This window comes from Ranitomeya imitator, chromosome 5 (assembly GCF_032444005.1).
Source record: "Ranitomeya imitator isolate aRanImi1 chromosome 5, aRanImi1.pri, whole genome shotgun sequence".
In the NCBI taxonomy this organism is placed as follows: Eukaryota; Metazoa; Chordata; class Amphibia; order Anura; family Dendrobatidae; genus Ranitomeya; species Ranitomeya imitator.
The window spans coordinates 679,243,780-679,265,003 of NC_091286.1; the positions used below are offsets into that span (position 1 = coordinate 679,243,780).

At 42.9% G+C, this 21,224-nt stretch overlaps 1 protein-coding gene across 1 annotated transcript in view; it reads right to left on the reverse strand.

Annotated features, from left to right (window-relative positions):
* Nucleotides 1-21,224, reverse strand: part of PKHD1 (PKHD1 ciliary IPT domain containing fibrocystin/polyductin) — a 918,515-nt gene that overhangs the window by 444,378 nt on the left and 452,913 nt on the right. Inside the window, exons 37-39 of the mRNA XM_069726855.1 lie at nucleotides 13,248-13,455; nucleotides 10,255-10,409; nucleotides 9,329-9,523 (exon numbers count right to left, since the gene is read on the reverse strand). Of these exons, the coding sequence (XP_069582956.1) occupies nucleotides 9,329-9,523; nucleotides 10,255-10,409; nucleotides 13,248-13,455 (558 nt within the window). The remainder of the gene's footprint in view (nucleotides 1-9,328; nucleotides 9,524-10,254; nucleotides 10,410-13,247; nucleotides 13,456-21,224) is intronic.

The window sequence follows — 21,224 nt, forward strand, 5'->3', positions numbered from 1 at the left end:
TAATGTATGTACACAGTGACTGCACCAGCAGAATAGTGAGTGCAGCTCTGGGGTATAATACAGGATGTAACTCAGGATCAGTAATGTAATGTATGTACACAGTGACTGCACCAGCAGAATAGTGAGTGCAGCTCTGGAGTATAATACAGGATGTAACTCAGGATCAGTAATGTAATGTATGTACACAGTGACTGCACCAGCAGAATAATGAGTGCAGCTCTGGAGTATAATACAGGATGTAACTCAGGATCAGTAATGTAATGTATGTACACAGTGACTGCACCAGCAGAATAGTGAGTGCAGCTCTGGAGTATAATACAGGATGTAACTCAGGATCAGTATTCTATGCATTTTCTACTTAATTCGCACACATGTGGTGCAGATTTGATGAAAGTGATTTTCTTTTGTTAAAAAATATTGGAATTCTGCACACAGTGACTGCACCAGCAGAATAGTGAGTACAGCTCTGGATGTAACCCAGGATCAGTAATGTAATGTATGTACACAGTGACGGCACCAGCAGAATAGTGAGTGCAGCTCTGGGGTATAATACAGGATGTAACTCAGGATCAGTAATGTAATGTATGTACACAGTGACTGCACCAGCAGAATAGTGAGTGCAGCTCTGGATTATAATACAGGATGTAACTCAGGATCAGTAATGTATGTACACAGTGACTGCACCAGCAGAATAGTGAGTGCAGCTCTGGATTATAATACAGTATGTAACTCAGGATCAGTAATGTAATGTATGTACACAGTGACTGCACCAGCAGAATAGTGAGTGCAGCTCTGGGGTATAATACAGGATGTAACTCAGGATAAGTAATGTATGTACACAGTGACTGCACCAGCAGAATAGTGAGTGCAGCTCTGGGGTATAATACAGGATGTAACTCAGGATATGTAATGTATGTACACAGTGACTGCACTAGCAGAATAGTGAGTGCAGCTCTGGGGTATAATATGGGATGTAACCCAGGATCAGTAATGTAATGTATGTACACAGGACTGCACCAGCAGAATAGTGAGTGCAGCTCTGGGGTATAATTCAGGATGTAACTCAGGATCACTAATGTAATATATGTACATAGTGACTGCACCAGCAGAATAGTGAGTGCAGCTCTGGAGTATAATACAGGATGTAACTCAGGAACAGTAATGTAATGTATGTATACAGTGACTGCACCAGCAGAATAGTGAGTGCAGCTCTGGGGTTTAATACAGGATGTAACTCAGGATCAGTAATGTAATGTATATACACAGTGACTGCACCAGCAGAATAGTGAGTGCAGCTCTGGGGTATAATACAGGATGTAACTCAGGATCAGTAATGTAATGTATGTGCACAGTGACTGCACCAACAGAATAGTGAGTGCAGCTCTGGGGTATTATACTAGATGTAACTCAGGATCAGTAATGTAATGTATGTGCACAGTGACTCCACCAGCAGAATAGTGAGTGCAGCTCTGGAGGATAATACAGGATGTAACTCAGGATCAGTAATGTAATGTATGTACACAGTGACTGCACCAGCAGAATAGTGAGTGCAGCTCTGGAGTATAATACAGGATGTAACTCAGGATCAGTATTCTATGCATTTTCTACTTAATTCGCACACATGTGGTGCAGATTTGATGAAAGTGATTTTCTTTTGTTAAAAAATATTGGAATAATGCACAGAGTGACTGCACCAGCAGAATAGTGAGTACAGCTCTGGATGTAACCCAGGATCAGTAATGTAATGTATGTACACAGTGACTGCACCAGCAGAATAGTGAGTGCAGCTCTGGGGTATAATACAGGATGTAACTCAGGATCAGTAATGTAATGTATGTACACAGTGACTGCACCAGCAGAATAGTGAGTGCAGCTCTGGGGTATAATACAGGATCTAACTCAGGATCAGTAATGTAATGTATGTACACAGTGACTGCACCAGCAGAATAGTGAGTGCAGCTCTGGGGTATAATACAGGAGGTAACTCAGGATCAGTAATGTAATGTATGTACACAGTGACTGCACCAGCAGAATAATGAGTGCAGCTCTGGAGTATAATACAGGATGTAACTCAGGATCAGTAATGTAATGTATGTACACAGTGACTGCACCAGCAGAATAGTGAGTGCAGCTCTGGAGTATAATATAGGATGTAACTCAGGATCAGTATTGTAATGTATGTACACAGTGACTGCACCAGCAGAATAGTGAGTGCAGCTCTGGGGTATAATACAGGATGTAACTCAGGATATGTAATGTATGTACACAGTGACTGCACCAGCAGAATAGTGAGTGCAGCTCTGGATTATAATACAGTATGTAACTCAGGATCAGTAATGTAATGTATGTACACAGTGACTGCACCAGCAGAATAGTGAGTGCAGCTCTGGGGTATAATACAGGATGTAACTCAGGATAAGTAATGTATGTACACAGTGACTGCACCAGCAGAATAGTGAGTGCAGCTCTGGGGTATAATACAGGAGGTAACTCAGGATCAGTAATGTAATGTATGTACACAGTGACTGCACCAGCAGAATAATAAGTGCAGCTCTGGAGTATAATACAGGATGTAACTCAGGATCAGTAATGTAATGTATGTACACAGTGACTGCACCAGCAGAATAGTGAGTGCAGCTCTGGAGTATAATATAGGATGTAACTCAGGATCAGTAATGTAATGTATGTGCACAGTGACTCCACCAGCAGAATAGTGAGTGCAGCTCTGGAGGATAATACAGGATGTAACTCAGGATCAGTAATGTAATGTATGTACACAGTGACTGCACCAGCAGAATAGTGAGTGCAGCTCTGGAGTATAATACAGGATGTAACTCAGGATCAGTATTCTATGCATTTTCTACTTAATTCGCACACATGTGGTGCAGATTTGATGAAAGTGATTTTCTTTTGTTAAAAAATATTGGAATTCTGCACACAGTGACTGCACCAGCAGAATAGTGAGTACAGCTCTGGATGTAACCCAGGATCAGTAATGTAATGTATGTACACAGTGACGGCACCAGCAGAATAGTGAGTGCAGCTCTGGAGTATAATACAGGATGTAACTCAGGATCAGTAATGTAATGTATGTACACAGTGACTGCACCAGCAGAATAGTGAGTGCAGCTCTGGAGTATAATACAGGATGTAACTCAGGATCAGTAATGTAATGTATGTACACAGTGACTGCACCAGCAGAATAGTGAGTGCAGCTCTGGGGTATAATACAGGATGTAACTCAGGATCAGTAATGTAATGTATGTACACAGTGACTGCACCAGCAGAATAGTGAGTGCAGCTCTGGAGTATAATACAGGATGTAACTCAGGATCAGTAATGTAATGTATGTACACAGTGACTGCACCAGCAGAATAATGAGTGCAGCTCTGGAGTATAATACAGGATGTAACTCAGGATCAGTAATGTAATGTATGTACACAGTGACTGCACCAGCAGAATAGTGAGTGCAGCTCTGGAGTATAATACAGGATGTAACTCAGGATCAGTATTCTATGCATTTTCTACTTAATTCGCACACATGTGGTGCAGATTTGATGAAAGTGATTTTCTTTTGTTAAAAAATATTGGAATTCTGCACACAGTGACTGCACCAGCAGAATAGTGAGTACAGCTCTGGATGTAACCCAGGATCAGTAATGTAATGTATGTACACAGTGACGGCACCAGCAGAATAGTGAGTGCAGCTCTGGAGTATAATACAGGATGTAACTCAGGATCAGTAATGTAATGTATGTACACAGTGACTGCACCAGCAGAATAGTGAGTGCAGCTCTGGAGTATAATACAGGATGTAACTCAGGATCAGTAATGTAATGTATGTACACAGTGACTGCACCAGCAGAATAGTGAGTGCAGCTCTGGGGTATAATACAGGATGTAACTCAGGATCAGTAATGTAATGTATGTACACAGTGACTGCACCAGCAGAATAGTGAGTGCAGCTCTGGAGTATAATACAGGATGTAACTCAGGATCAGTAATGTAATGTATGTACACAGTGACTGCACCAGCAGAATAATGAGTGCAGCTCTGGAGTATAATACAGGATGTAACTCAGGATCAGTAATGTAATGTATGTACACAGTGACTGCACCAGCAGAATAGTGAGTGCAGCTCTGGAGTATAATATAGGATGTAACTCAGGATCAGTATTGTAATGTATGTACACAGTGACTGCACCAGCAGAATAGTGAGCGCAGCTCTGGGGTATAATACAGGATGTAACTCAGGATCAGTAATGTAATGTATGTACACAGTGACTGCACCAGCAGAATAGTGAGTGCAGCTCTGGGGTATAATACAGGATGTAACTCAGGATCAGTAATGTAATGTATGTACACAGTGACTGCACCAGCAGAATAGTGAGTGCAGCTCTGGATTATAATACAGGATGTAACTCAGGATCAGTAATGTATGTACACAGTGACTGCACCAGCAGAATAGTGAGTGCAGCTCTGGATTATAATACAGTATGTAACTCAGGATCAGTAATGTAATGTATGTACACAGTGACTGCACCAGCAGAATAGTGAGTGCAGCCCTGGGGTATAATACAGGATGTAACTCAGGATAAGTAATGTATGTACACAGTGACTGCACCAGCAGAATAGTGAGTGCAGCTCTGGGGTATAATACAGGATGTAACTCAGGATATGTAATGTATGTACACAGTGACTGCACTAGCAGAATAGTGAGTGCAGCTCTGGGGTATAATATGGGATGTAACCCAGGATCAGTAATGTAATGTATGTACACAGGACTGCACCAGCAGAATAGTGAGTGCAGCTCTGGGGTATAATTCAGGATGTAACTCAGGATCACTAATGTAATATATGTACATAGTGACTGCACCAGCAGAATAGTGAGTGCAGCTCTGGAGTATAATACAGGATGTAACTCAGGAACAGTAATGTAATGTATGTATACAGTGACTGCACCAGCAGAATAGTGAGTGCAGCTCTGGGGTATAATACAGGATGTAACTCAGGATCAGTAATGTAATGTATGTACACAGTGACGGCACCAGCAGAATAGTGAGTGCAGCTCTGGAGTATAATACAGGATGTAACTCAGGATCAGTAATGTAATGTATGTACACAGTGACTGCACCAGCAGAATAGTGAGTGCAGCTCTGGAGTATAATACAGGATGTAACTCAGGATCAGTAATGTAATGTATGTACACAGTGACTGCACCAGCAGAATAGTGAGTGCAGCTCTGGGGTATAATACAGGATGTAACTCAGGATCAGTAATGTAATGTATGTACACAGTGACTGCACCAGCAGAATAGTGAGTGCAGCTCTGGAGTATAATACAGGATGTAACTCAGGATCAGTAATGTAATGTATGTACACAGTGACTGCACCAGCAGAATAATGAGTGCAGCTCTGGAGTATAATACAGGATGTAACTCAGGATCAGTAATGTAATGTATGTACACAGTGACTGCACCAGCAGAATAGTGAGTGCAGCTCTGGAGTATAATACAGGATGTAACTCAGGATCAGTATTCTATGCATTTTCTACTTAATTCGCACACATGTGGTGCAGATTTGATGAAAGTGATTTTCTTTTGTTAAAAAATATTGGAATTCTGCACACAGTGACTGCACCAGCAGAATAGTGAGTACAGCTCTGGATGTAACCCAGGATCAGTAATGTAATGTATGTACACAGTGACGGCACCAGCAGAATAGTGAGTGCAGCTCTGGAGTATAATACAGGATGTAACTCAGGATCAGTATTGTAATGTATGTACACAGTGACTGCACCAGCAGAATAGTGAGTGCAGCTCTGGAGTATAATACAGGATGTAACTCAGGATCAGTAATGTAATGTATGTACACAGTGACTGCACCAGCAGAATAGTGAGTGCAGCTCTGGGGTATAATACAGGATGTAACTCAGGATCAGTAATGTAATGTATGTACACAGTGACTGCACCAGCAGAATAGTGAGTGCAGCTCTGGAGTATAATACAGGATGTAACTCAGGATCAGTAATGTAATGTATGTACACAGTGACTGCACCAGCAGAATAATGAGTGCAGCTCTGGAGTATAATACAGGATGTAACTCAGGATCAGTAATGTAATGTATGTACCCAGTGACTGCACCAGCAGAATAGTGAGTGCAGCTCTGGAGTATAATATAGGATGTAACTCAGGATCAGTATTGTAATGTATGTACACAGTGACTGCACCAGCAGAATAGTGAGCGCAGCTCTGGGGTATAATACAGGATGTAACTCAGGATCAGTAATGTAATGTATGTACACAGTGACTGCACCAGCAGAATAGTGAGTGCAGCTCTGGGGTATAATACAGGATGTAACTCAGGATCAGTAATGTAATGTATGTACACAGTGACTGCACCAGCAGAATAGTGAGTGCAGCTCTGGATTATAATACAGGATGTAACTCAGGATCAGTAATGTATGTACACAGTGACTGCACCAGCAGAATAGTGAGTGCAGCTCTGGATTATAATACAGTATGTAACTCAGGATCAGTAATGTAATGTATGTACACAGTGACTGCACCAGCAGAATAGTGAGTGCAGCCCTGGGGTATAATACAGGATGTAACTCAGGATAAGTAATGTATGTACACAGTGACTGCACCAGCAGAATAGTGAGTGCAGCTCTGGGGTATAATACAGGATGTAACTCAGGATATGTAATGTATGTACACAGTGACTGCACTAGCAGAATAGTGAGTGCAGCTCTGGGGTATAATATGGGATGTAACCCAGGATCAGTAATGTAATGTATGTACACAGGACTGCACCAGCAGAATAGTGAGTGCAGCTCTGGGGTATAATTCAGGATGTAACTCAGGATCACTAATGTAATATATGTACATAGTGACTGCACCAGCAGAATAGTGAGTGCAGCTCTGGAGTATAATACAGGATGTAACTCAGGAACAGTAATGTAATGTATGTATACAGTGACTGCACCAGCAGAATAGTGAGTGCAGCTCTGGGGTATAATACAGGATGTAACTCAGGATCAGTAATGTAATGTATGTACACAGTGACTGCACCAGCAGAATAGTGAGTGCAGCTCTGGGGTATAATACAGGATGTAACTCAGGATCAGTAATGTAATGTATGTGCACAGTGACTGCACCAACAGAATAGTGAGTGCAGCTCTGGGGTATTATACTAGATGTAACTCAGGATCAGTAATGTAATGTATGTGCACAGTGACTCCACCAGCAGAATAGTGAGTGCAGCTCTGGAGGATAATACAGGATGTAACTCAGGATCAGTAATGTAATGTATGTACACAGTGACTGCACCAGCAGAATAGTGAGTGCAGCTCTGGAGTATAATACAGGATGTAACTCAGGATCAGTATTCTATGCATTTTCTACTTAATTCGCACACATGTGGTGCAGATTTGATGAAAGTGATTTTCTTTTGTTAAAAAATATTGGAATTCTGCACACAGTGACTGCACCAGCAGAATAGTGAGTACAGCTCTGGATGTAACCCAGGATCAGTAATGTAATGTATGTACACAGTGACGGCACCAGCAGAATAGTGAGTGCAGCTCTGGAGTATAATACAGGATGTAACTCAGGATCAGTAATGTATGTACACAGTGACTGCACCAGCAGAATAGTGAGCGCAGCTCTGGGGTATAACACAGGATGTAACTCAGGATCAGTAATGTAATGTATGTACACAGTGACTGCACCAGCAGAATAGTGAGTGCAGCTCTGGGGTATAATACAGGATGTAACTCAGGATCAGTAATGTAATGTATGTACACAGTGACTGCACCAGCAGAATAGTGAGTGCTGCTCTGGAGTATAATACAGGATGTAACTCAGGATCAGTAATGTATGTACACAGTGACTGCACCAGCAGAATAGTGAGTGCAGCTCTGGATTATAATACAGTATGTAACTCAGGATCAGTAATGTAATGTATGTACACAGTGACTGCACCAGCAGAATAGTGAGTGCAGCTCTGGGGTATAATACAGGATGTAACTCAGGATAAGTAATGTATGTACACAGTGACTGCAAAAGCAGAATAGTGAGTGCAGCTCTGGGGTATAATACAGGATGTAACTCAGGATAAGTAATGTATGTACACAGTGACTCCACCAGCAGAATAGTGAGTGCAGCTCTGGGGTATAATACAGGATGTAACTCTGGATCAGTAATGTAATGTATGTACACAGTGACTGCACCAGCAGAATAGTGAGTGCAGCTCTGGAGTATAATACAAGATGTAACTCAGGATCAGTAATGTAATGTATGTACACAGTGACTGCACCAGCAGAATAGTGAGTGCAGCTCTGGGGTATAATACAGGATGTAACTCAGGATCAGTAATGTAATGTATGTACACAGTGACTGCACCAGCAGAATAGTGAGTGCAGCTCTGGAGTATAATACAGGATGTAACTCAGGATCAGTAATGTAATGTATGTACACAGTGACTGCACCAGCAGAGTAGTGTGTGCAGCTCTGAAGTATAATGCAGGATGTAACTCAGGATCAGTAATGTAATGTATGTGCACAGTGACTGCACCAGCAGAATAGTGAGTGCAGCTCTGGGGTATAATACAGGATGTAACTCAGGATCAGTAATGTAATGTATGTGCACAGTGACTGCACCAGCAGAATAGTGAGTGCAGCTCTGGAGTATAATACAAGATGTAACTCAGGATCAGTAATGTAATGTATGCACACAGTGACTGCACCAGCAGAATAGTGAGTGCAGCTCTGGGGTATAATACAGGATGTAACTCAGGATCAGTAATGTAATGTATGTACACAGTGACTGCACCAGCAGAATAGTGAGTGCAGCTCTGGAGTATAATACAGGATGTAACTCAGGATCAGTAATGTAATGTATGTACACAGTGACTCCACCAGCAGAATAGTGAGTGCAGCTCTGGGGTATAATACAGGATGTAACTCAGGATCAGTTATGTAATGTATGTACACAGTGACTGCACCAGCAGAATAGTGAGTGCAGCTCTGGAGTATAATACAGGATGTAACTCAGGATCAGTAATGTAATGTATGTACACAGTGACTGTACCAGCAGAATAGTGAGTGCAGCTCTGGAGTATAATACAGGATGTAACTCAGGATCAGTAATGTAGTGTAATTTAGGTAGAGTAACACTATATTAATAACACATGGCTTTTGTTTGGGGGCCACAGTAACGTGTATGTGAAGATCTCAGGACTTTATGCTACTAGTTTCAGAAATAAGAGAAATAAATATGCAGATATTTCTTACAAATCTTCTCCACATGGAAACGTTTCTTTCCTACCGATCATGGATCCATTGCCAACAATACTGAGGGCGCTGCGTGACTGTGAGAAGCCTTGGCCGGCGTGCAGGAAGCGGACCCCCGAGATCTGGACCAAGCTTTCCTCATCCTTCAAGGCACGAGCGATAAACACCATTCCCAGATCTTGAGACCCCAGGGTCTTCTCACTTTTATCATAGGGGCAATCTGGTAAATCTGACATAGAGATGAATAAATGTGGAATTGTCACCATCAATGATGAAGAGAAGTAATGTCTGGACCAATGGAACGTACATATAGAATTTATGTGGTTACTCAAGAGACAGGTATTCTCTTGCAGAGACCCCTCACCCCCCTCTAATATAGTATATGATATATCTTAACAGGAATATCATTTAGCCCTGTTTAATATCATATTTTATTTTCATTACGATCAGAATTAAATTTTCAGGATATATCTAAATATCCATTTCATATACATTGAGCCAAGTACTATAATTTTTGCTACCACTATCCACCATTAGGGGGAGCTCTGGAGCGTCTTGCACACTGTTTTTGAACCCAATAATATATCTGTATGCAGTAAGCTCCCCCTAGTGGCTGCTGCAGGAAGCAACAATTTGATAATTTTCCTCCAGAAGAAATCCAGGATTTGCAGCTCTGTATCACAAAACTCGGTTTTGACTCATTTTTGGACTGAAAAATGTGACTTTGTTAAAAGGGGGACATCCACTTCAAGTATAAGCGGCCATGGTCCTTTTACAGTCCAAATCTGGCAAAAATGAAAAGGTCCACTTGCATCTTATTATACCACCTCGTAAAAGGGTGAGAAAAGAAAGTCGTCCCCGAATGTGGACAACCACCATCCCACATTTTTGAGACCATGGAAGAGAGCTGTACGTTGTAATTTATTAGTTAAAATGTATTTCTTGGCTGCGACTATTTACCGGAGACGCCTGCTTCCTGACATCTGATGTAACGGGCGATATACTCATCTGTTAGGTTCCCTTGTATAGTGATATCTCTGCTTATGAGTGCCACCATGGGCCTGAAGTAGACATACCCAACCTCGAGGGGTTGATGAAGGATATCATAGGCATATCTGCAACGTGAAAAACAATTTCATTGACCTAAATTTGTGCACACAAAACATAACTGACTGAGAATTGCGTAACTTGTATATATATAAAATATAGCAAGAGTTAAAGGAAAAGTTTGGGATCATGGAAGAAAAAGGGACATGATGGAGTGGACCCCAATAAAGGGGACCTGTCAGCTGATTTATGCTGCCCAAACCATCAGATAACCATTGCATTATTACAACTGTGTATGGTTTACGCTGCAGACTTCAGAGAAAACATACTTGTGAACCTATACGAGAAATATGTATCTAATTTGATTATCTCAAGGCTGGTCACCGGTGGTTTCATCCCACCCCGCTCTCCTAGAGAGACAGGGCTCTCCTTATGTGACTGTGCAAGGAGAAACCTCTTAGTCTAGTGTATCAGGGTTGGGAGAAACTGCCATTTGAGAACATGGTTCCCGGCCGGCTTTTCAAAGTAGCTATCATCCGAGAACATGGTCAGTGGCTGGCTGGTCAAAGTAGCTATCATCCGAGAACATGGTCACTGGCTGGCTGGTCAAAGTATCTGCCATTTGAGAACATGGTTCCTGGCCGGCTGTTCAAAATAGCTATCATCCGAGAACATGGTCAGTGGCTGGCTTTTCAAAATAGCTATCATCGGAGAACATGGTCACTGGCCGGCTGTTCAAAGTAGCTATCATCCAAGAACATGGTCCCCGTCCGGCTGTTCAAAGTATCTGCCATTTGAAAACATGGTCAACAACCAGCTGTTCAAAGTAGCTATCATCCGAGAACATGGTCACTGGCTGGCTGTTCAAAGTAGCTGCCATCTGAAAACATGGTCAACAACCGGCTGTTCAAAATAGCTGCCATTTGAGAACATGGTCAACAACCGGCTGTTCAAAGTAGCTGCCATCTGAGAACATGGTCACCAACAGGCTGTTCAAAGTAGCTGCCATCTGAGAACATGGTCAACAACCGGCTGTTCAAAGTAGCTGCCATCTGAGAACATGGTCACCAACAGGCTGTTCAAAGTAGCTGCCATCTGAGAACATGGTCAACAACCGGCTGTTCAAAGTAGCTGCCATCTGAGAACATGGTCACCAACTGGCTGTTCAAAGTAGCTGCCATCTGAGAACATGGTCACCAACTGGCTGTTCAAAGTAGCTGCCATCTGACAACATGGTCACCAACTGACTGTTCAAAGTAGCTGCCATCTGACAACATGGTCACCAACTGGCTGTTCAAAGTAGCTGCCATCTGAGAACATGGTCACCAACTGGCTGTTCAAAGGAAGGTTCTGTTACTGAATGCACTTGGACAAATCATTAAGATCCGCTACTGGCAGCTCCTGTGCAATCAATGACGTCAATGACATGCTTAATGGAAGATGTTGGCATTGTTTAGTTGAAAAAGAGCAAGACAGCAGTGGAGACTGGAATGGAGATTTGTCCTCTTCATCAATAAATCTTGCTTTAGACACACTGATACCCGGAAATAGATCTGGAGACCACATAGACTACACCATGAAGTGGTCTTCACCAGGGAACATGTAAGTGTCCTAGGAGCTGATTTTCAAGATAATAATGCCAGGCTACATTTTGTTGGCCTACTGTGAGCATCTTGCCTAGATTAAACATGCTCTCATTGCTGCAGTATCTCTTGACTCTGATTGAGCACAATGGGGACATCATTGGTAGGTGATTACAAAAGAGCTGCCAGCAGTGGATCTTGATGATTTGCCCAATTACTATCAGTGGTAGAATCTTCCTCAGATAACCATTAGTAACCCCACTGATAGTATTTGAGGCTGGTAAAGCTGGGAATTCTGCACGTGGCTCATACTCCAGACTGAATAAATCTGGAGGTTCTTAAACTTTTGTTTTGATGACTTCCGGAGTGACACTGTAGCTGACTTACGAGCATTATGGAAGTTATAAGGACATTCTGTTTATGGTGAAGATCATTGGGTCATTTCATTTGTCACGGGGACATTATCAGAATCATTGGACATTGAGGTTGTCTTGGGGCAACCAAGAATCTGTTGGCTTTCATGGGGGCATTACGGCTGGCATTAGGGATACTGTAGCTGTTGAGGGAGCAATCTGTGAGAGCCATGGCAAGAAAATGGTGTGAAGTTGAGAAGCATGGGCAGGAATTTCTTTAGAGACGTGTGTTCGTTGTTATAACCCTTCATGCCAGTCTGGGCCAGGTGGAAAAGCCGAACACAGTTGATGACAAAGTTTTGCATTTTACAGCAGCCTGGAGTTCAAGCCCCCTCTCAAAAAATTGCTCTATGTGATTTTTCTTCTGTCCATGTCTAAGATGGATTCAGCACAAAAAATGGTCGGATGAATGGGAATGATTCCATAGAAAATGGTTGGAATCAGGTTCCCTCTGACACTTTCTGATAAATGGACACAAGACCCAAAGCCGAGGTGCACACCACTTTATTCTACCTTCCGAGTGTGCACCGACATAATATCGGGTCGCACTCGGACTAATGTTAGTCTATGGGGCCGTGACCATGTTCGATTAAAACATGTTCGAATTTGATCCGATTATCGGATTGTACTCAGCCATGCAAATCAATGAGTGGGTGGAAAACATTGGACTACACTGGGATGACGTCTGAGTGCAGACTGATTTACGCACAGTGAAAGAATGGAGAAGATCTGAGAGAATCGGATCACACACCGATCAGAGTATGATTAGCATAATTGGCTAGGTACTCTCAGATGAGAGAATGTATGGTGGCGAGACCCTAAAGCACCAAAACACTATTCAAGACAAGAAGCCATGCCTGGACCTCCATTAATGACACAAAGAATACCAAGTGTACATCGCTGGACTCACCTGAGAGGCGGACTGACAGAAATACGTGTACCATTGACATTCACAATGGTCAGAACCTCCTCTTGTTTTAGAGGGTCATAAAAACTGGATCCGCATAGGACAAACTGATCCCCTACACGCCAGTCAACAGGGTCCATTACAGTCAGCTGGGTGTCTTTGGCTCTAGCGGGATATGCCAGATTTGTGGAAATGAACTGTGGCACCCAACCTAAAAGATAAATGTGATAGAAGTCATAACGTGAAAACTCCGGAGCCCCAGAATGAAATCTCCAACAAAGCCTACAGAGATGTCAACCTGGGAAAGCCCATTACAGGGTCGTACTCAAGAAGCCAAGCATGTCCAATGAGTGAACTTTTTAGGGTCATGGCCCATGTAAAAAGGTTTGGCTAAATATATTCAGACTGCCTATGTTATAACCCGACCCCTATATTTATTAGGACCCCACTAGATATGAGAGAGCATATCGAACAAAGCAATTCCTAATGCTGTTTTCAGTAACGAGTATAATGGGAGTCAATGGGATTTGCATAGAAAGCAAATTTTAAAAATAATTTAAAAATATATATATATATATAATGATTTAAGTAAACCAAAATTGAATTAGACATACATTTTTATTAGACATAAAGGAGGGACTCCTAGACTTATAAAGGCTATGCACTAAGTGTAAAGGCTGCCAAAAATTACAAGCAGGGTCATCCACACACCAGTTGATGTACCTCAGGACATGGCCATTAAAGGGAACCTGTCACCCCCAAATCGAAGATGAGCTAAGCCCACCAGCATCAGGGGCTTATCTACAGTATTCAGGAATGCTGTAGATAAGCCCCCCGATGTATCCTGAAAGATGAGAACAAGAGGTTAGATTATACTCACCCAGGGGTGGTCATACTTGTTTTTTTGTTTGGCTTTTTTGCTAGGTTCTCCAGGTCATTACGAGTTCATAGACACCAAACATGTCTAGGTTCTCTTTTATCTAAGTGGTGAAAAAAAATGCCAAACTTTGCTGAAAAAAAAAAAATTGCGCAATTTTCCGATACCTGTAGCGTCTCTATTTTTCGTGATCTGGGGTCGGGTGAGTGCTTAGTTTTTTCATGCCAAGATGACATTTTTAATTATATCATTTTGGTGTGTATACAATCTTTTGATCGCCCGTTATTGCATTTTAATGCAATGTTACAAGGACCAAAAAAAAACGTAATTCTGGCATTTTGACTTTTTTATTGCTATGTCTTTTAGCGATCAGGTTAATCCTTTTTTTAATTGATAGATAGGACGATTCTCAATGCGACAATACCATTTTTTCTTTCAACTTTTGCCATGCTTTAACCCCTTTACCCCCAAGGGTGGTTTGCACGTTAATGACCGGGCCACTTTTTACAATTCTGACCACTGTCCCTTTATGAGGTTATAACTCTGGAACGCTTCAACAGATCCCAGTGATTCTGACACTGTTTTCTCGTGACATATTGTACTTCATGACAATGGTAAAAATTCTTTGATAGTACCTGCGTTTATTTGTGAAAAAAATGGAAATTTGGCGAAAATTATGAAAATTTCGCAATTTTCCAACTTTGAATTTTTATGCAATTAAATCACAGAGATATGTCACACAAAATACTTAATAAGTAACATTTCCCACATGTCTACTTTACATCAGCACAATTTTGGAACCAACATTATTTATTGTTAGGGAGTTATGAGGGTTAAAAGTTGACCAGCAATTTCTCATTTCTACAACACCATTTTTTTTTTAGGGACCACATCTCATTTGAAGTCATTTTGAGGGGTCTATATGATAGAAAATACCCAAGTGTGACACCATTCTAAAAACTACACCCCTCAAGGTGCTCAAAACCATATTCAAGAAGTTTATTAACCCTTCTGGTGCTTCACAGGAATTTTTTGAATGTTTAAATAAAAATGAACATTTAACTTTTTTTCACAAAAAATTTAATTCAGCTCCAATTTGTTTTATTTTACCAAGGGTAACAGGAGAAAATGGACCCCAAACATTGTTGTACAATTTGTCCTGAGTATGCCAATACCCCACATGTGGGGGTAAACCACTGTTTGGGCGCATGGCAGAGCTCAGAAGCGAAGGAGCGCCATTTGACTTTTCAATGCAAAATTGACTGGAATTGAGATGGGACGCCATGTTGCGTTTGGAGAGCCCCTGATGTGCCTAAACATTGAAACCCCCCACAAGTGACACCATTTTGGAAAGTAGACCCCCTAAGGAACTTATCTAGAGGTGTGGTGAGCACTTTGACCCACCAAGTGCTTCACAGAAGTTTATAATGTAGAACCGTAAAAATAAAAAATCATATTTTTTCACAAAAATTATCTTTTCGCCACCAATTTTTTATTTTCCCAAGGGTAAGAGAAGAAATTGGACCCCAAAATTTGTTGTACAATTTGTCCTGAGTACGCTGATAGCCCATATGTGGGGGTAAACCACTGTTTGGGCGGAAAGGAGAGCTCGGAAGGGAAGGAGCGCCGATTGACTTTTCAATGCAAAATTGACAGGAATTAAGATGGGACGCCATGTTGCGTTTGAAGAGCCACTGATGTGCCTAAACATTGAAACCCCCCACAAGTGACACCATTTTGGAAAGTAGACCCCCTAAGGAACTTATCTAGAGGTGTGGTGAGCACTTTGACCCACCAAGGGCTTCACAGAAGTTTATAATGCAGAGCCGTAAAAATAAAACAAAATTTTTTTCCCACAAAAATTATTATTTTAGCCCCCAGTTTTGTATTTTCCCAAGGGTAACAGGAGAAATTGGACCCCAAAATTTGTTGCCCAATTTGTCCTGAGTGCGATGATACACCATATGTGGGGGGAACCACTGTTTGAGCACATGGGAGGGCTCAGAAGGGAAGGAGTGCCATTTGAATGCAGACTTAGATGGAATGGTCTGCAGGTGTCACATTGCGTTTGCAGAGCCCCCAATGTACCTAAACAGTAGAAACCCCCCACAAGTGACCATTTTGGAAAGTAGACCCCCCAAGGAACTTATCTAGATGTGTGCTGAGCGCTTTGACCCACCAAGGGCTTCACAGAAGTTTATAATGGAGAGCAGTAAAAATAAAACAAAAATTTTTTCCCACAAAAATTATTTTTTAGCCCCCAGTTTTGTATTTTCCCGAGGGTAACAGGAGAAATTGGACCCCACAATTTGTTGTCCAATTTGTCCTGAGTGCGCTGATAACCCATATGTGGGGGGGAACCACTGTTTGGGCGCATGGGAGGGCTCGGAAGGGAAGGAGCTCCATTTGGAATGAGGACTTAGATGGAATGGTCTGCAGGTGTCACATTGCATTTGCAGAGCCCCTAATGTACCTAAACAGTAGAAACCTCCACAAGTGACACCATTTTGGAAACTAGACCCCCTAAGGAACTCATCTAGATGTGTTGTGATAGCTTTGAACCCCCAAGTGTTTCACTACAGTTTGTAACGCAGAGCCGTGAAAATTAAAAAAAAAAATCTTTCCCCCCAAAATTATTTTTTAGCCCCCAGTTTTGTATTTTCCCGTGGGTAAGAGAAGAAATTCGACCCCAAAAGTTGTTGTCCAATTTGTCCTGAGTACGCTGATACCCCGTATGTTGGGGGAAACCACCGTTTGAGCGCATGGCAGAGCTCGGAAGGGAAGGAGCGCCATTTGGAATGCAGACTTAGATGGAATGGTCTGCAGGCGTCACATTGCGTTTGCAGAACCCCTAGTGTACCTAAACAGTAGAAACCCCCCACAAGTGACCCCATATTGGAAACTAGACCCCCCAGGGAACAAATCTAGATGTGTTGTGAGAACTTTGAACCCCCAAGTGTTTCACTACAGTTTATAACGCAGAGCCGTGAAAATAAAAAAATCTTTTTTTTTCCCACAAAAATTATTTTTTAGCCCCCAGTTTTGTATTTTCCCAAGGGTAACAGGAGAAATTGGACCCCAAAAGTTGTTGTCCTATTTGTCCTGAGTACGCTGATACCCCATATGTTGGGGTAAACCCCTGTTTGGGCACACGGGAGAGCTTGGAAGGGAAGAAGCACTGTTTTACTTTTTCAACGCAGAATTGGCTGGAATTGAGATCGGACGCCATGTCGCGTTTGGAGAGCCCCTGATGTGTCTAAACAGTGGAAACCCTCCAATTATAACTGAAACCCTAATCCAAACACACCCCTAACCCTAATCCCAACAGTAACCCTAACCACACCTCTAACCCTGACACACCCCTAACCCTAATCCCAGCCTTTTCCCAACTGTAAATGTAATCTAAACCCTAACTGTAGCTTTAGCCCCAACCCGAACCCTAACTTTATCCCCAACCCAAACTGTAGCCCTAACCCTAGCCCTAACCCTAACCCTAGCCCTAACCCTAACCCTAGCCCTAGCCCTAACCCTAGCCCTAACCCTAGCCCTAACCCTAACCCTAGCCCTAACCCTAGCCCTAACCCTAACCCTAACCCTAACCCTAGCCCTAACCCTAGCGCTAACCCTAGCCCTAACCCTAACCCTAATGGGAAAATGGAAATAAATACATTTTTTTAATTTTTCCCTAACTAAGGGGGTGATGAAGGGGGGTTTGATTTACTTTTAGAGCGGGTTTTTTAGCAGATTTTTATGATTGGCAGCCGTCACACACTGAAAGACGCTTTTTATTGCAAAAAATATTTTTTGCGTTACCACATTTTGAGAGCTATAATTTTTCCATATTTTGGTCCACAGAGTCATGTGAGGTCTTGTTTTTTGCGGGACGAGTTGACATTTTTATTGGTAACATTTTCGGGCACGTGACATTTTTTGATCGCTTTTTATTCCGATTTTTGTGAGGCAGAATGACCAAAAACCAGCTATTCATGAATTTCTTTTGGGGGAGGCGTTTATACCGTTCTGCGTTTGGTAAAATTGATAAAGCAGTTTTATTCTTCGGGTCAGTACGATTACAGCGACACTTCATTTATAACATTTTTTTATGTTTTGGCGCTTTTATACGATAAAAACTATTTTATAGAAAAAATAATTATTTTTGCATCGCTTTATTCTCAGGACTATAACTTTATTATTTTTTTGCTGATGATGCTGTATGGTGGCTCGTTTTTTGCGGGACAAGATGACGTTTTCAGTGGTACCATGGTTATTTATATCTGTCTTTTTGATCGCGTGTTATTCCACTTTTTGTTCGGCGGTATGATAATAAAGCGTTGTTTTTTGCCTCGTTTTTTTTTTTTTTTCTTACGGTGTTTACTGAAGGGGTTAACTAGTGGGCCAGTTCTATAGGCCGGGCCGTTACGGACGCGGCGATACTAAATATATGTACTTTTATTGTTTGTTTTTTTTTATTTAGATAAAGAAATGTATTTATGGGAATAATATTTTTTTTTTTCATTATTTTGGAATATTTTTTTTAATTTTTTTTTTACACATTTGAAAAAAATTTTTTTTACTTTTTTACTTTGTCCCAGGGGGGGACATCACAGATCGGTGATCTGACAGTTTGCACAGCACTCTGTCAGATCACCGATCTGATAGCAGTGCAGGCTGCTTCACAGTGCCTGCTCTGAGCAGGCTCTGTGAAGCCACCTCCCTCCCTGCAGGACCCGGATCCGCGGCCATCTTGGATCCGGGGCTCGAGCAGGGAGGGAGGTGAGGAGACCCTCGCAGCAACGCGATCACATCGCGCTGCTGCGGGGGGCTCAGGGAAGCCCGCAGGGAGCCCCCTTCCTGCGCGATGCTTCCCTGCACCGCCGGCACATCGCGATCATTTTTGATCGCGGTGTGCCAGGGGTTAATGTGCCGGGGGCGGTCCGTGACCGCTCCTGGCATATAGTGCCGGATGTCAGCTGCGATAGGCAGCTGACACCCGGCCGCGATCGGCAGCGCTCCCCCCGTGAGCGCCGCCGATCGCGCTGGACATACTATCCCGTCCATGGTCATAGGGGCCCCCCCCACCTCGACGGGATAGTACGTCCCATGTCAGAAAGGGGTTAATAGCCCCAATGGGAGGCTAGAAGCTGGCACAACTTAATTGGCTCTGCTACATAGAGGCGATGCTCAGATCGCTCCTATGTAGCAAAATTACAGACTTACTATGAGCGCCGACCACAGGGTGGCGCTCATAGCAATCTGGCATCAACAACCATAGAGGTCTCAAGAAGACCTCTGGTTGTCATGCCGACGCACCGATGACCCCCAATCACGTGACGGGGGTCAACGGTGCACGCATTTCCAGCCAGATGGCCGGAAGTTCAAAACAGCTGACATGTCCCGGTTTTTGCTCACTGCCAGAGCCCACATCAAAGCGGGGGATACTGCCATCGGACGGACTAGTTAAAAACTCCCAGTCTGGGGAACACCTGATTTTTTGATGGAGAAATTCTGAAACCCAAGCTTTTAGACTAAAAATTCTTTTTGCAATTGGGTTTAATTTAAAATTTTGGCTGTTCCAGGCTTTTAACTGAGAGAATCCATTAGTGAGATCGATCTGTCAGGGAGTTTGCATCTCTTTTATCAATCTTATGCTGAACCCCCTCACCTGATTTAAGACCACAAGTGCAGTTTAGCTTTGATGAGGTCTAAATCAGCTAAAGAAGAGCTCAGTAACAGAAGACTTAGGCCCCTTTCACACATCCGTTTTTTGCTATCAGTCGCAATCCCTCGGATTTTGAAAAAAACGGATCCAGTGACTGATGCCGCCGGATCTGTTTTTTTTCTCATAGACTTGTATTAGCAGCGGATTGTGATGGATGGCCTTCCGTTTCATCCGCCGTTCGCCGATCTGTCCAAAATTGTTTGTCCGGCGGCCGGAGACAACGGACAAAGTAACGTTTTTTGTGTAGCATCGTTTGCTAGAATGGAAGCCTATGGCGCCGGATCTGTCAAATGACAGAATCCGGAGACAGATTCTGTTTTTGTTTAACTGAGCATGTTTCGATTTATTTAGGATCCAATTAGCCAGATCCGCTAGTCAGATCAGTCCAAAAAAACGGATCCGTCGCATCAGTTTTTCACAATCTGATACGGATTCGTCAAGCCACCGGATTGTGACTGACGGCAAAAAACTGATGTGTGAAAGGGGCCTTACTCACTGATAGATTCTCAGACAACTCTTTCTGCAGCCAGCAATGCACAGGGAAATAGAAAGCCTATAAATACCAAAACAAGCCACATTTTTAACCAAATCTAATTGCAAAAATTATTTTTAGCCCACAATAAATGCACTTAAAAAGGACCGGTCAGACTCATTAATTAAAAAGTGTCCAGTTTTTGCTGTTATTTTAGTCCTCCTCTTCCTCTGAAGATATCAACTCTGTTCTTCCTTTAATTCCACCATAAGATTCCAGAGACATGGGCCTTTTGTATATAGTACTAATTTTATGGTCCTTACAATGGGGCGGTGCTCATAGAGTAATAATGAGAAGCAGTCAAAAGTCATGCCCCTGAGCATCCTGTGAGACACACCCCAGAGGATCCCATGAGACACACCCCAGAGGATCCTGTGAGACACACCCCAGAGGATCTCATGAGACACATCCTGGAGGATCTTGTGAGACACACCCCGGAGGATCTTGTGAGTCACACCCCAGAGGATCCTGTTAGACACACCCCAGAGGATCCTGTGAGATACACCCCAGAGGATCTCATGAGACACATCCTGGAAGATCTTGTGAGACACACCCCGGAGGATCTTGTGAGTCACACCCCAGAGGATCCTGTGAGACACACCCCAGAGGATCCCGTGAGACACGCCCCAGAGGATCCCGTGAGAGCTGCCACAGAGGATCCCGTGAGAACTGCCCCAGAGGATCCCGTGAGACCCGCCCCAGAGGATCCTGTGAGACACGCCCCAGAGGATCCTGTGAGACACACCCCAGAGGATCCCATGAGACACGCCCCAGAGGATCCCGTGAGACCTGCCCCAGAGGATCCCGTGAGACCTGCCCCAGAGGATCCTGTGAGACCCGCCCCGAGGATCC